The sequence below is a fragment of the Berghia stephanieae genome, unplaced genomic scaffold (genome assembly GCF_034508935.2).
Source record: "Berghia stephanieae isolate SIO BIC M18660-M18661 unplaced genomic scaffold, UCSD_Bste_1.3 scaffold5, whole genome shotgun sequence".
Classification (NCBI taxonomy): domain Eukaryota; kingdom Metazoa; phylum Mollusca; class Gastropoda; order Nudibranchia; family Aeolidiidae; genus Berghia; species Berghia stephanieae.
In genome coordinates, this window is record NW_027626399.1 from 140,889 (window position 1) to 156,777 (window position 15,889).

General features: G+C 36.2%; 1 protein-coding gene across 2 annotated transcripts in view; it reads left to right on the forward strand.

Annotated features, from left to right (window-relative positions):
- The window catches only part of LOC144961928 (uncharacterized), a 47,449-nt gene that overhangs the window by 22,993 nt on the left and 8,567 nt on the right, over positions 1–15,889 (forward strand). For both annotated transcript variants that reach the window (XM_078894951.1, XM_078894952.1), the window contains 3 exons: positions 9,476–9,504; positions 11,949–12,002; positions 13,412–13,469. In XM_078894951.1, coding sequence (XP_078751077.1) covers positions 9,476–9,504; positions 11,949–12,002; positions 13,412–13,469 — 141 coding nt within the window. The remainder of the gene's footprint in view (positions 1–9,475; positions 9,505–11,948; positions 12,003–13,411; positions 13,470–15,889) is intronic.

Consider the following 15,889-nt stretch of genomic DNA (forward strand, 5'->3'; position numbering starts at 1 on the left):
ATTATTATTATTATTATTATTATTATTATTGTTATTATTATTATTATTGTTATTATTATTATTATTATTATTATTATTATTATTATTATTATTATCATCATTATTATTATTACTATTATTATTATTATTATTATTATTATTATTATTATTATTATTATTATTATTATTATTATTATTATTATTGTTATTATCATTATTATTATGAGCATTAATATCATAATCATGATGAATATTTTTTATGTGAATATGAGAGCTGTTCTTAGAATATCTTAATGTCACAAAACACATTTCTCAAAAAGCTTGTATTATCTTTTGAATAAAATAAAATAATATCCATATGGCAATGTAAAATTGAAAATAACTTGTATAATCTAAACACTATTTATTGACGTTGTTAAAAAGCCGTTCAGACTTAAATAAATAACAGGTGTGAATTGCTCTTAGTAGAATTTTTAAAATCCTACACAATGTATATTGTCATCAATTTGTATGAATTATTGACGAAAGCCTAAGATTGAATAAAGTTTGCAACTTTGAAACCATATGACGTCAAGGCGATCTGCCCTCTGACGTAATCAGAGTTTGTAGGGATGTTGCTTGTTGACAGCCTCAAACTAGTCAGTGACGTCAACCCATGACGAATACGACCTATTTCCCCCCCGTGTAGCCAATAAGTGTTAGGCTTTCAATGTGCCCTCGTCATCACACGTTTGCCTCTTACTGCTGTGCGTCCCTGACATAATCAGTCGCGAGGTGAAATTTTTTGTTTGCGTTTTTTGTATTTTTTTTTGTTGAAAGCCCAGTGTCTCCAGAGCATTTTAATCTTTATTTGAAGCATTTCGGGTGATTTTTTATGAAGTCATATGCATGGGCTAGGGTGTGAAACCCTAATAATGAGAATATCGCTTCCAAAGTTGACAAGAATTGATATTAAATATAATAATTACCTTCATTTAAAAAAAATATTTAGGAGTAGAATTCAATTAAAATATTTCATCAATATGTAGAAAAAATGTTTGATTTAATTATTCTTGATGAGATCTCAATTTCCATAAAAATTAACCTCTGGACTAGAATTGTCAATATTTCTGTTCAAACTTTTCACCATGCGACTGATTATCTCAGAGACGCCTCATTTCCACAATCTGTATGGATTTCCTTTGCATGATATCGTCGGTTGTTATTCTTTCTGATCATTTCCACAATCTGTATGGGTTTCCCATTGAATGACAAATTCGTTTGTAATTCTTTCTGATCATTTCCACAATCTGTATGGGTTTCCCTTTGCAGGACATCTTCGTTTGTAATTCTATCTGATCATTTCCACAATCTGTATGGGTTTCCCTTTGCAGGACACCTTCGTTTGTAATTCTTTCTGATCATTTCCACAATCTGTATGGGTTTCCCTTTGCAGGACATCTTCGTTTGTAATTCTATCTGATCATTTCCACAATCTGTATGGGTTTCCCTTTGCAGGACATCTTCGTTTGTAATTCTTTCTGATCATTTCCACAATCTGTATGGGTTTCCCTTTGAAGGGCATCTTCGTTTGTAATTCTTTCTGATCATTTCCACAATCTGTATGGGTTTCCCTTTGCAGGACATCTTCGTTTGTAATTCTTTCTGATCATTTCCACAATCTGTATGGGTTTCCCTTTGCAGGACATCTTCGTTTGTAATTCTTTCTGATCATTTCCACAATCTGTATGGGTTTCCCTTTGCAGGACATCTTTGTTTGTAATTCTTTCTGATCATTTCCACAATCTGTATGGATTTCCTTTGCAGGACATCTTCGTTTATTATTCTATCTGACCATTTGATGTTTTAGCAACCTTCTGTACAACCACATTTCGAAAGCTTCTAGGCAGTTTTGACATTCCTTGTCTAGAGTCCAGTTTTCACACGCGTACAGGAGAGACGTGAGAATTAAGTTTGGATAACCTTAAGTTTCGTGTTTAATTGAATGTTGGTGGCAGAGATGACTTGTCTTAGATAGTGAAATGTGTTTTTAGCCATCGCTATTCTTTGTTTTATTTCTAAAAAAAATCTTGAGCGCCCTTCGTGATGGTTACAACGAGATATTTAAACTTTTTAACATGTTTGATGATTTCCCTTTGGCTGCTGAGGTGGGCTAAAATTATCTATTTGAAACTAATAAAGAAATATGAGCATCGAGTTTTATCTCTTCCCTTTGTCCACCTTAAGACTTTAAATCATCACTAGGTATTTTTTATACGTCTGACCCATGTCTGCAGGCTGTCCCGTGTCTCGCTGTTTCGCTTTCCAAGCCCCAAGCCACCCCCACCCCTACACACAAACACACACACACACAAACACACGTACATACACACACATAATTTAAAGTTCTGATTCAGAATACATTATATCACTCAAACTATCAAAATAACTGGATATTTTATTTCTTAAATTTTAACAATTCAGAATTCATCGTAGATATTGAAATACAGTGCAGAGCGGATATATCGACACTGGTTATGTCGACATCACGCTTATGTCGGTATGACCTCAAAGTCCAGTTGTGTTTTTATCTATTAGTATATATTTATCGCCCATATCGAGCACGATTTTACCACTAGACGTTATATCGTGGTGTGCGGCTATGTGGTCTTGTGGTATGACACTCGCTTTCGGATCGGAAGGTCCTGGGTTCAAGCCTTGCTCGGTGCATAGTTGAGTCCTTGGAAAAGGCTCGTTACTCACATTATCACCGTACTCAGGTGTAAAATGAGTACCTGGCCGTCAACAGCGTTGCTTCCGAAAAAAATTATAATATCGCCTGACAGGCGTCATGTCTTGTCTTCAATGTTAAATGTTGCTGTTGGTCAGGGACTCCTTCTAGAGCGCTTTGAGCACGTTTAGTGGATATTGCGCAATATAAAAGCTCAATTTTGTTTTGATACCATTAAAGGGAATTCCCGATATCAATATTCTTGGCTTTCAACAAATAGGCTAAGGAGAAACGCTCCCAACATCACCCACTACATGTATGACTGTCTGTCTGTCTTCACAAGTTGCCTGGTCAATCCCGGTCCGGAACTGAGACTGAGTGTCAGTAAATGAAACAAAATACAAAAACAAACCCAAAACAAAACTATTTCTCAATTTCTCTAAAATGCAGTGCTGACGCTCAGCTTGTCAGTCTCTGTACCATGGGTAAGGCCAGTGGCACTATTACTGGTACTAAATCTTTATACCACTCGACAATAGTTAATTATTAGAAGACGCCGTTGTGGATGTAGAGTTGGATCAGGATAGGTACCATTGGGACCAGTAATTTTTAGAAGACACCATTACAGATGTAGAGTTGGATCAGGATAATACCATTGGGACCAGTAATTTTTAGAAGACGCCAATACAGATGTGGAGATGGATGAGGATAGGTACCATTGGGACCAGTAATTTTTAGAAGACGCCATTACAGATGTGGAGTCGGATGAGAATAGATACCATTGGGACCAGTAATTTTTAGAAGACACCATTACAGATGTGGAGTCGGATGAGGACATGTACCATTGGGACCAGTAATTTTTAGAAGACGCCATTACAGATGTGGAGATGGATCAGGATAGGTACCATTGGGACCAGTAATTTTTAGAAGACGCCATTACAGATGTAGAGTTGGATCAGGATAGGTACCATTGGGACCAGTAATTTTTAGAAGACGCCATTACAGATGTGGAGATGGATCAGGATAGGTACCATTGGGACCAGTATTTTCTAAAAGACGCCATTACAGATGTGGAGATGGATCAGGATAGGTACCATTGGGACCAGTAATTTTTAGAAGACGCCATTACAGATGTGGAGATGGATGAGGATAGGTACCATTGGGACCAGTAATTTTTAGAAGACGCCATTACAGATGTAGAGTTGGATCAGGATAATACCATTGGGACCAGTAATTTTTAGAAGACGCCATTACAGATGTGGAGTTGGATGAGGACATGTACCATTGGGACCAGTAATTTTTAGAAGACGCCATTACAGATGTGGAGTTGGATGAGAATAGATACCATTGGGACCAGTAATTTTTAAAAGACGCCATTACAGATGTGGAGTTGGATCAGGATAGGTACCATTGGGACCAGTAATTTTTAGAAGACGCCATTACAGATGTAGAGTTGGATCAGGATAGATACCATTGGGACCAGTTTCCGGCCATGCCACTATAGTAGCTGTCAAGACCCTCCACTGTTTGTCACATCAACCTCATGATGGGCGCTTCCTTATATGAGGGCCTTGCCAGTGCTGAGGAAAAAAAATAGTCCTTTAGATCTATTCGGCACATGGAGCTGGAGTTTATCCCTGTTTCTATAGCGTGAAACGGACAATAGCAATTGCTCGCTATCCTTTGGATAGGATGCTAGTCTATTGCAAAGTTTCCGCCAAATCTAACAGATTCAGCTACCTATTCACTGCTGGGTAGACAGGGGGGGGGGGGTCAGAATCTATCGTTACTGTCCCCGTGATCCCTTTGCATGTGAAGCGAGTGCTCTACCAACTAAGCTATCCGGATCCCCAGTGCTGATGAAAGGGTCCATACAGTTATTCCTGGCCTTCAGAGACGGACCACAATATTCGACTATTAAAGTCATATAAAGTGAACCATCATAAATGTCAAAATCGTCCCTTTTAAAGGTCACCAACCATCAAGATTCACTTATTTTCTGGCATTTTCTCATTTGTTTCCCTTTCATTTTTTAGAATACCTGATATATCGACATCACGCTTATATCGGCATTTTACAGCAGTCCCGATGATGTCGATTATATCTTGTTCTTGTCTGGTATTTGATTTTGAAATAAAGTTTTGGGAGTTTTTAAAACTTACAAGTGGATTATTGTCCCATGTCTCCAACTTCTCCCTTAAATAAATTTCAAAGTGATCCTTTTAATTTATCAGAGGGCAGCGTTGCTCTGAGGTACGGTCTTTGGTTCATATCCGAAAGGTATCGAGTTCTATCATCCACCGCTGCCTTGTGTGACCTTGAGCAAGTCACCTCGCCCTAGCTCAATATGCGGCGCTGCACTGTGTGGCCTTGAGCAAGTCAGATCACCCTAGCTCAATATGCGGCGCTGCACTGCTGTTGACTAATGGGTTATTCCAGTCTTGCCTTGGAAGAGACCCTAGAGACAAATTTCTCCTATGGGATGAATAAAGGGAATTTTATTTATTGTTTATTTATATATACCGAAAACTTTTCTTCAACAGAGAGGACCTACAACATTTCAGTCATCAATCTGGAATTTAGTAATGTATTTATGTCTTTATTGTTTTTTGTTGTTGGCTGAAGAAGGGTTTTGAGCCCGAAAAGGTCCTTGTTTGATATTTTGTTATTTTTTGAAGCTGTTCTATTCATTTTTAAAGAAAGCACGACAAAACGAACATATCTCTCTCTCTCTCTCTCTCTCTCTCTCTCTCTCTCTCTCTCTCTCTCTCTCTCTCTCTCTCTCTGTCACTCTCTCCTTTTCATCTATCTATCTATCTATCTTCTCTATCTATCTATCTATCAATTATCTATCTATCTACCTATCTATCTATCTATCTATCTATCTATCTATCTATATCTTTCTACCTATCTATTTATACATTGATAGGCCCGTTTCTCTTTCTGTTTATCTATCCATACATCTAACTCTTTTTCATTTTTTGGTTACACGCATTTCCATCGGCAGTTCATTAATTGTAGAAGGTTATTCTGCTTTTGTACTTAAAATTAAATGTTTATCCTACAACAATCTCTGTAAGTGTAAGATTGCGCAACTCTTGTCCTATTAAAGTCTTAGCATGTCCTATAATTTCATGAATAAAGAAAGAGGGACAAAGGACCCTCATCTCAATCATTAACTAATGCAGATAGACAAAGAAGTAATAGCACGCGGTGTGTATTAAATACATTACATAATATGTAACACACACATGCTGACGTCATGACGCATTGCCCGGGCATTTTAATGGCCAACAGGTGCATATGATGATCCTTGACCAATCAGAATCATTCATTTGTAAGGTTGTCAGGGATAAACCTAGACTTGTTTACAGTTTTTAAAGTTCATTATTGGTTGAACCATGAAATTATGGAAACAGTCATGCTTTCCCTGTGATAGAGAAAGACACGCCCTTTCCTGTGGTATCTTACATGGTATTGGTGTACGAAAAGACTTAATATTACTAAGTTTTGGAAATGGTGGATCTCTGAGAGAAAGTCAACTCTTGTTTTGAATGTCTCTCTGATAGTTGCATTTTAAAACGTTAAATTTATATAACTTATCGTCATTATCTATGTTGAATAATTATGTTATCATGTAGAAAAATGATTGTAGTTTCTGAAACAACCAAAAAATGAAATTTGATAATTTTGACCATTTCCACTTTAAAACCGGTTTTCTTCGTTTTCCAAATCCCGACTTTGTTTTGAGGAAGTTGTGATTATTTACACTGTGCTTGTGATGTATGGCTAATGATTTAGGATCATAAACACGATAGAACCATGGACTAGATAACCACAACAGAAATATATTTTTTAAAAGTGCATTGCGACCTAAATAATATTGTTTTTGAGAAATTATTGATTATTTATACTGTGCTTGGAATGCATGGCTATTGATTTGTATCATAAACAAGATAGAATCAAGGATCGGATAACTGCAGCAGAGGGACACTGTCTAAAAGTGCATTGTGGCCTAACTGATTTTGTTTTTGAGAAAGTATTGATTGTTTATACTGAGTCTGGAATGTATGGTTAATAGACTTTATATTGGCACTCACAAAGCGCTCCAACGGTCCAGGCGACGGCAAGCTCCATCCATCGGTTTACTGATGAATCTATCGTTTAGTCCCCTTTACCGTTTGCATTACTGACCTCCTCCTTTGACCTCCTAAGGTGGGCAGGAGGTTACTTGCAATGTTTCTTTCATCCCTCTATATCTGATTTTCAACTTGCTTTCCGTCTTTGTATTGGAATGAGATTATTTAGTTTTTTCCTGACTAATGCAGAGTCCCTGGCTAGGAGGGAAACAGTCGAATTTATTATTATAGTTTTGGGAGATGATATATATTTCTGTATGTTATGGTATCTTATATTTTTGTTCTGAATTATGATCTGTACGTGTACGAATTTGAGTGTATTCCTTTTTCGGGCCCAACGCATCTGTCTTGGTGACACTTTTAGATGATAGTGTGCTTTTGGAATGTTCACATGTTCCCAAATTGAACCATCTCATTTGTCTAACTTTTTCTCGTGTGCTTTTAATAGTAAATCTTAGAAAAACAAATATCTTTATTCAATTTTCTTCCTTTTAACTGGTCTGAAATTACCCAAATGCGTTGCACGCGCAGTAAAAACAAAAAGAAAACTGTTTGCATTATATCTCAATCACATAATATAGTGGCCAATGCCTACTTGAGTCTCTCTTTGGTCTACCTGTGTGCTACTTGAACATCAATATATATCTCAATCACATAATATAGTGGCCAATGCCTACTTGAGTCTCTCTTTGGTCTACCTGTGTGCTACTTGAACATCAATATATATCTCAATCACATAATATGGTGGCCAATGCCTACTTCAGTGTCCCTTTGGGTTACCTGTGTGCGACTTGAACATCACTATATTCAGTGCCACCCTTGGATAACAATATTGCCCGGGACCGGAAAATTATGTCGTTGTCCAGGGGTGTCGTTATTCTGTGGTTTTCAAGATGGCGGAAAAAGGGGCGTGGTGAGACCCATTATTACCTACCAGTGCGATGCGCGGTCCAGTGCCTGAGAGAAAACACGTTCAAAAACGTTAGAACGAGTATTTCTCCTGTTTACAAACGGTATAAATGCTATGCGCTTGCCTAAGAAACTCGCAACATTGCCATCCTGAAAAATAATGGGCCAATGCACATAACTATGTGTAACCTTGAACGTTTATAGTTTGGTTACAATACAGATTTAGTGGAAATTACTCATAATCATAGACGGCAAAAAACAATAACAAATACATAAGTGATGACAACTTCGTTCCATCTATACCAGTTTCGATTTCACTTTCAAATGTGTATTTTCTTTGTTTTGATCATAAGCAGTACTTGAACGCCATTTAACAAAACTAAGAATAAAGCAATGAAACCAATTACCAATAAGATGATAAATTCCTACAAGAACATAGATGCACACATCTAGTTTTGATTTTGATTAAAATGAAATCCATACAATACTGCTGATGATATTTGAATACCGAGATTCTGCTTTAAGTGCACCAAAATTTACAAGCACTTTAGACCTAAACCTTGCGATATAAAAAAAAAAAAACCCAAAAAATCCCCAACAAAATACATGATCCCCCCCCCCCAAAAAAAAAAAAAAAAATACTGACAAAAACTAGATACACTCGAGCACTGACATCTCCAACAATTCGGGACCGAGCCTATCGGGAATGAGATTAGCGGAAGAGTAGCGTCCCTTGACTGGACGTCACCCATAGTCTGTGACGTCACCGGCGGAAAAGTTATTAGAGAGAGAACGTCATGTTGGCTGTGCGCATGCGTCTCTCGTCCTCTTCAATTTCATTTTATTGGTCATCTTTTACTAAATTACAATGAGAGTTTTCACTGGTGTTGCGTTTCGTACGTTTTGTCTTGTTTAATTACAGAAATGGATTGACAATTCCCTCTGCGTGTGCTTAAAAAAAAAGACAAAACCAGCATATCGCATTGTGGATTACACACTCTGTTGTAAACATGTCTGTATTTGAATTGAGCAAAACAAAAAAACGTGTTTTTTCTCAGTCTACGCCAGGCACACGCAAGTTTTACAGTATTATGTAAACAAATTTATCGGCCCATCCCACCTGTCAATACATCCAAATATCACAATAACATGTAAACAAATTTATCGGCCCATCCCACCTGTCAATACATCCAAATATCACAATAACATGTAAACAAATTTATCGGCCCATCTCACCTTTCAATACATCCAAAATTTCACAATAACACGGAAAAAGCTTTATCGACCCAGCCCACCGTTAAATAAGAAATCTAACGAATTCAGCGTGTCGACTATAATTTGGTGTGTCACTGAATTTATACAAATGTACACACCTGATAGATTACTGGACACTTAATCTATTCAGGAAAAAGGAATACTCACTCCACCACACAATGGACAAAAGAACATTATGTTCTTATTAATTAAACAAAGATCATTCTTCAAAGTGCATAGTAATTATATATTGTGTCGTAACAAATGTGACGATATTACTCTAGATGGTAAGGAGAGGGTTAAGATCAATTGGGAGAGGGTTAATATTATTTGGTCCACTTTGCAGTTTATATCAATTGGTCCACTTAGTGGATGTAACACGCTTTATTTTACTACTTAAACGACTGCTTGAGTTAGTTTTGAGTTATTCTACTCTACAGAAATCAAGACTACTTGAGTTAGTTTGAGTTATTCTACTCTACAGAAATCAAGATGAAAGTTTTCAGCATTCTGGTGAGTATACTAATACATATACTAATACTAATGATGATAATGTTGTTGATGATGAAGATGATGACGATGATGATAGAAGATTTTATCAAAGTCATTATGTTGTTTTTGTTCCGAGTTACTTGCTTATTCGGGACAGACATTCTATCAACTGGGATCCAACAACGGTACAGGAATATTACTACATTACCGTATATTACCAAATGTTATGCTGTTTGTGATCATTTTCCTGGTGCGTGGACTAACATTAACGTATCTAGATATAACAAATGTGCTATTTTTTCTCGCAAAAAATATACTTGTTGTGTGTAATCACATAACTCTATTTATTTTTTTGTTGTTTTTTTTTAAAGAAATTGTTTTTGTTCTCAAGTGAGAAGTTAGGGATTAGGCACTGGTGTGAGATAAAGATCTAATAACATGCGTATGAAGCAGCGCGAGACAAGACAAAGAGAAAAATACGAGAAAAAGATTCCATACCAAAAATTCAGCCTGCCTCGACTGAGGATGGAACCTCAGACCTCCAGATTTCCTGGTTAGATGTGTTACCATTACACCAATGCCAAGGAGGGCTTCAGTATAGTTGTCCTTGACCAATGCCTAGTCCAGAATTTGTCACTATCATATTCAATTTACAAAATCCAAATGGAGCTCGTCTTTGTCCTCTCATGTTCAAAGTTTGTGTTGTGTGATGCACACTTGTGTAGTCAAAGTTTGTGTTGTGTGATGTACACTTGTGTAGTCAAAGTTTGTGTTGTGTGATACACACTTGTGTAGTCAAAGTTTGTGTTGTGTGATGTACACTTGTATAGTCAAAGTTTGTGTTGTGTGATGTACACTTGTATAGTCAAAGTTTGTGTTGTGTGATGTACACGTGTGTAGTCAAAGTTTGTGTTGTGTGATGCACACTTGTATAGTCAAAGTTTGTGTTGTGTGATGTACACTTGTATAGTCAAAGTTTGTGTTGTGTGATGTACACTTGTATAGTCAAAGTTTGTGTTGTGTGATGCACACTTGTGTAGTAAAAGTTTGTGTTGTGTGATGTACACTTGTATAGTCAAAGTTTGTGTTGTGTGATGTACACTTGTGTAGTCAAAGTTTGTGTTGTGTGATGCACACTTGTGTAGTCAAAGTTTGTGTTGTGTGATGCACACTTGTGTAGTCAAAGTTTGTGTTGTGTGATGTACACTTGTGTAGTCAAAGTTTGTGTTGTGTGATACACACTTGTGTAGTCAAAGTTTGTGTTGTGTGATGTACACTTGTATAGTCAAAGTTTGTGTTGTGTGATGCACACTTGTGTAGTCAAAGTTTGTGTTGTGTGATGTACACTTGTGTAGTCAAAGTTTGTGTTGTGTGATGCACACTTGTGTAGTCAAAGTTTGTGTTGTGTGATGTACACTTGTGTAGTCAAAGTTTGTGTTGTGTGATGTACACTTGTGTAGTCAAAGTTTGTGTTGTGTGATGTACACGTGTATAGTCAAAGTTTGTGTTGTGTGATGTACACGTGTGTAGTCAAAGTTTGTGTTGTGTGATGTACACGTGTGTTGTCAAAGTTTGTGTTGTGTGATGTACACTTGTATAGTCAAAGTTTGTGTTGTGTGATGTACACTTGTGTTGTCAAAGTTTGTGTTGTGTGATGAACACGTGTGTAGTCAAAGTTTGTGTTGTGTGATGTACACTTGTGTAGTCAAAGTTTGTGTTGTGTGATGTACACGTGTGTAGTCAAAGTTTGTGTTGTGTGATGTACACTTGTGTAGTCCAAGTTTGTGTTGTGTGATGTACACGTGTGTAGTCAAAGTTTGTGTTGTGTGATGTACACTTGTGTAGTCAAAGTTTGTGTTGTGTGATGCACACTTGTGTAGCCAAAGTTTGTATTGTGTGATGTACACTTGTATAGTCAAAGTTTGTGTTGTGTGATGTACACGTGTGTAGTCAAAGTTTGTGTTGTGCGATGTACACTTGTGTAGTCAAAGTTTGTGTTGTGTGATGCACACTTGTGTAGTCAAAGTTTGTATTGTGTGATGTACACTTGTATAGTCAAAGTTTGTGTTGTGTGATATACACGTGTGTAGTCAAAGTTTGTGTTGTGTGATGTACACTTGTGTAGTCAAAGTTTGTGTTGTGTGATGTACACGTGTGTAGTCAAAGTTTGTGTTGTGTGATGTACACTTGTATAGTCAAAGTTTGTGTTGTGTGAAGCACACTTGTGTAGTCAAAGTTTGTGTTGTGTGATGTGTAGTCGGGCAGTCTCATCCCCACTTTTTCAGAGCTGTTTCATTCACTCACACGTTGTCTGACAACGGGAGCGCGCATTAGTACGAGGCAACGATTTGAAACACAAGATTCCAAGAATATTTTTATTATACCACTCACAATTTTGTCATATTTTCTAGTGAAATCAGGTTTTATTTTTTAATCATTTATTTCATTGTGTTTTTCCACATCAGATTTTGGCTTTGACTTTGACAACTGCTTTGGCTCTATCATGTAGTGATTCTTGTGTAAGTGTAAATTTTAATTTCTCCTCCTCATCCTCCTCCTGATAACTGACAACTTAAATATAGCAGAAGCAGAATGTGCCATGGCGATTAGCACTAAAATATCACACGTAATGATCAACAGCAGGTACAACATGACAGCCAACATAAGAGTCAATGATAAGCCAATGAAGAAGTACCAACCTTTAAATATCTGGCTGTAACATTAGCAAAAGAGGTGTACAGCACTGTGGAGATCAAGAAATGACTGGGAATGACAAGTGAACCAAGGCAACACTTGCAAAGATATGAAAAAGCCAGATGAATTTTGGAGTAAAGCTGAAATCCTATCAATCCTTTGTCATGTCTATACCGTTATCGTGGATATGAGGCGTGGACATTCAATGCAAAAACAGAACGTTTCGTCATTGCTTTTGAAAATAAGAGTTACCAAAAACTCTTCTGTGTCTCATACACCGAACACAGGACTTACTTACTTACCTACTTATCCGAACCAGCGACCACCTGAGCTCTAGCCCTTCGGTCTTGTGCCATGACGTAGAAGTTAGATGTCTTTTGTAGTTGTTCCAGGTGACTATAAAGTGTGTTACTGATGCTTGGATTTGGTGGGAGGAATGTGCATCTCAGGTCTTCAAGAGGTTGACATTCAAGCAAGTGGTGTGTTACTGTTTCATTGGGGTGTTGACATAGGGGGCAGGAAGGGGCCGAACACAGGACAAACCAAGACATTGGGAAGGAGGTGGAAGATATCGCTGGAAATCAGGAACCAATGCTGTTAATAGTGAAAAGAAGAAAACTGTCGTGGTTTGGTCACACGGTTCGTCATAATACAATATGCAAGACTGTGCGATGCAAGGAACCGTCGAAGGGCAAAGGAAGAGAGGAAGACAAAAGAAAATGTGGCAGGACAATAACAAAGAATGGACGGGACCGGACATGGGCGGGCTCCTATAAAAGGCCAACGACGGGGAAAAAGTGGGGCAATTAGAGAAAAATTAGGTTTCTTTTATTCGCAATTTTCAATCTATGGTTTCTTTTAAAATTTAAAACATTTTATTTTTAAAAATAACACGAGTTGTCATCTGTTTATAAAATAATTGCTTTTCACATCGTATTGGAAGAGGAAACAGTAATGTATTAATTAAATTTCTTTTTGGAATTCTTGACATTGTTATTTCAGTGAAACATTTTTGATCACTTGTTACTTGACGAGTGATATGGGGCAATAAAATTGTTAAAAATTACAAGTTTAATTGATGGTATGGCACAAACTGACCAGGTAAACATTCCTCACCTACAGTGCCCTACACAAACACGGACGAAAGGAACACGATGAAGGTGAAGAAGAGTCTTGCAGCAGTGGGCAAAATATTATTTTGTTTGTTCAAACGAATTTTAAATTGATTTTACAGGACTGTCCACTTCCCTATGTTTGCCTCAAAGACATTAAAACGGGATACAAAGAATGCGGTAAGTGCTGTACCTGTTGGTCAATTATTATTATTTTATTATATTATTATTATTATTATTATTATTATTATTATTATTATTATTATTATTATTATTATTATTATTATTTAAAATTATTATTATTATTATTATTATTATTATTATTATTATTATTATTATTATTATTATTATTATTATTATTATTATTATTATTATTATTATTATTATTATTATTATTATTATTATTATTATTATTATTATATTATTATTATTATTATTATTATTTATTATTATTATTATTATATTATTATTATTATTATTATTATTATTATTATTATTATTATTATTATTATTATTATTATTATTATTATTATTATTATTATTATTATTATTATTATTATTATTATTATTATTATTATTATTATTATTATTATTATTATTATTATTATTATTTATTATTATTATTATTATTATTATTATTATTATTATTATATTCATTATTATTATTATTATTATTATTATTATTATTATTATTATTATTATTATTATTATTATTATTATTAATATTATTATTATTATTATTATTATTATTATTATTATTCTTGTTATTATTATTATCATCATCATCATCATCATTATTATTATTATTATTATTATTATTATTATTATTATTATTATTATTATTATTATTATTATTATTATTATTATTATTATTATTATTGTTATTATTATTATTGTTATTGTTATTGTTATTATTATTATTATTATTATTATTATTATTATTATTATTATTATTATTATTATTATTATTATTATTATTAAAACAAATCCCCGTGTGGTGTCCGGGGTCCCTCAACTGAGAGGGTCAAGAATAGCCCAACGCCAAGCCAGCGTGTCGTAAAAGGCGACTAATGGTGTGTGATTCCCCCATCTTTGAGTCACCTGGTCCTCCAGGTTGGGGGTTGGCAAAGGGTTAACACCCCTTTCCGTTAAACTCAAACCGTTACAGAAACACAGACAGACAAACCAAATCCTTTTTTTAGCTTGGGCGACCGAAGAGTTTCTGGAATTACAGAATTTATGAAGGACAACAGACAAAGCCGAAAGGACTCTGCTGACCCGATGACGTCTTCGCCAAACAAGCAGCTTCGAATTGCGTCGTGGAACGTTCGCACCATGTATGAAGCAGGAAAAAGCTCTCAAGTTGTGACTGAGATGAGAAGATACAGGCTGCATATACTTGGAGTAAGCGAAACCCACTGGATACAATCCGGACAGAAACACCTCAAGTCTGGGGAGAAGATTTTATATTCAGGGAGAGGGGACGGGATTCATACACAGGGAGTAGGAATAATTCTAAGCAAGTTTGCCCAGAAGTCACTGAGAGGATGGGAACAATGCGGAGAAAGGATCATCATGGCGTCCTTTACAACACGGAGTAAGAAGATCAGCATGAACATTGTACAGATCTATGCCCCAACAAATGATGCAACAGATGAGGACAAAGATACATTTTATGGTCTGCTACAACAAGTCATTGACAAGTTGCTAAGGAAAGACATCAATATATTGATGGGAGATGCTAATGCAAAAGTGGGACAGGATAACGTAGGCTATGAAGGTATCATGGGACGTCATGGCATGGGAGAAATGAATGATAATGGTGAGAAATTTGCAAATTTCTGTGCATTCAACAGTTTGGTGATTGGAGGATCAGTGTTCCCCCATAAGAGGATCCACAAAGCAACTTGGGTCTCACCAGATGGTGTGACAGAGAATCAGATTGATCATTTTTGTATCTCTCGTAGATTCAGACGTTCATTGGAAGATGTGACAGTACAGAGAGGGGCAGATGTTGGATCAGACCACCACCTGCTATTGGCAAAGCTTAAGCTCCGACTCAGAAAACACGGGGCCAGATCACATACAAGAAGAAAATTCGAGGTGAATGCACTTGATGGGGAAAAGAATGAGGAATTCAAACTACAATTGAGTAATAGATTCCAACCTCTTACTGAGCTCGAGGAGGACATAGATGTAGAGTCACATTGGGCAAAGATCAAGGAAGTCTACATAACAACTTGCCACGAGGTATTGGGGGTAAAGAAATCGGAACATAAAGAATGGATAAGTCCAACCACCTTGGACCTTATTGAAAAGAGGAGAACAAGGAAGGAACAAGTGAATGCAAGCCGAACAAGGGCTTCAAGACTGGATGCACAAGAGCAGTATCGAGCCATAGCTAAGGAAGTCAAAAGATCTGTGAAGAAAGACAAGGAAGCATTCATGAACAGACTTGCAGAGAAAGCAGAAGCAGCAGCGACTGGAGGACACATGAGGATCCTTTATCAAACTACCAAGACACTTGCTGGAAAATATGGGAAACCAGAGGTACCAGTCAAAGACAAAGATGGGAAAACTATTTTTGGAAAAGAGGCTCA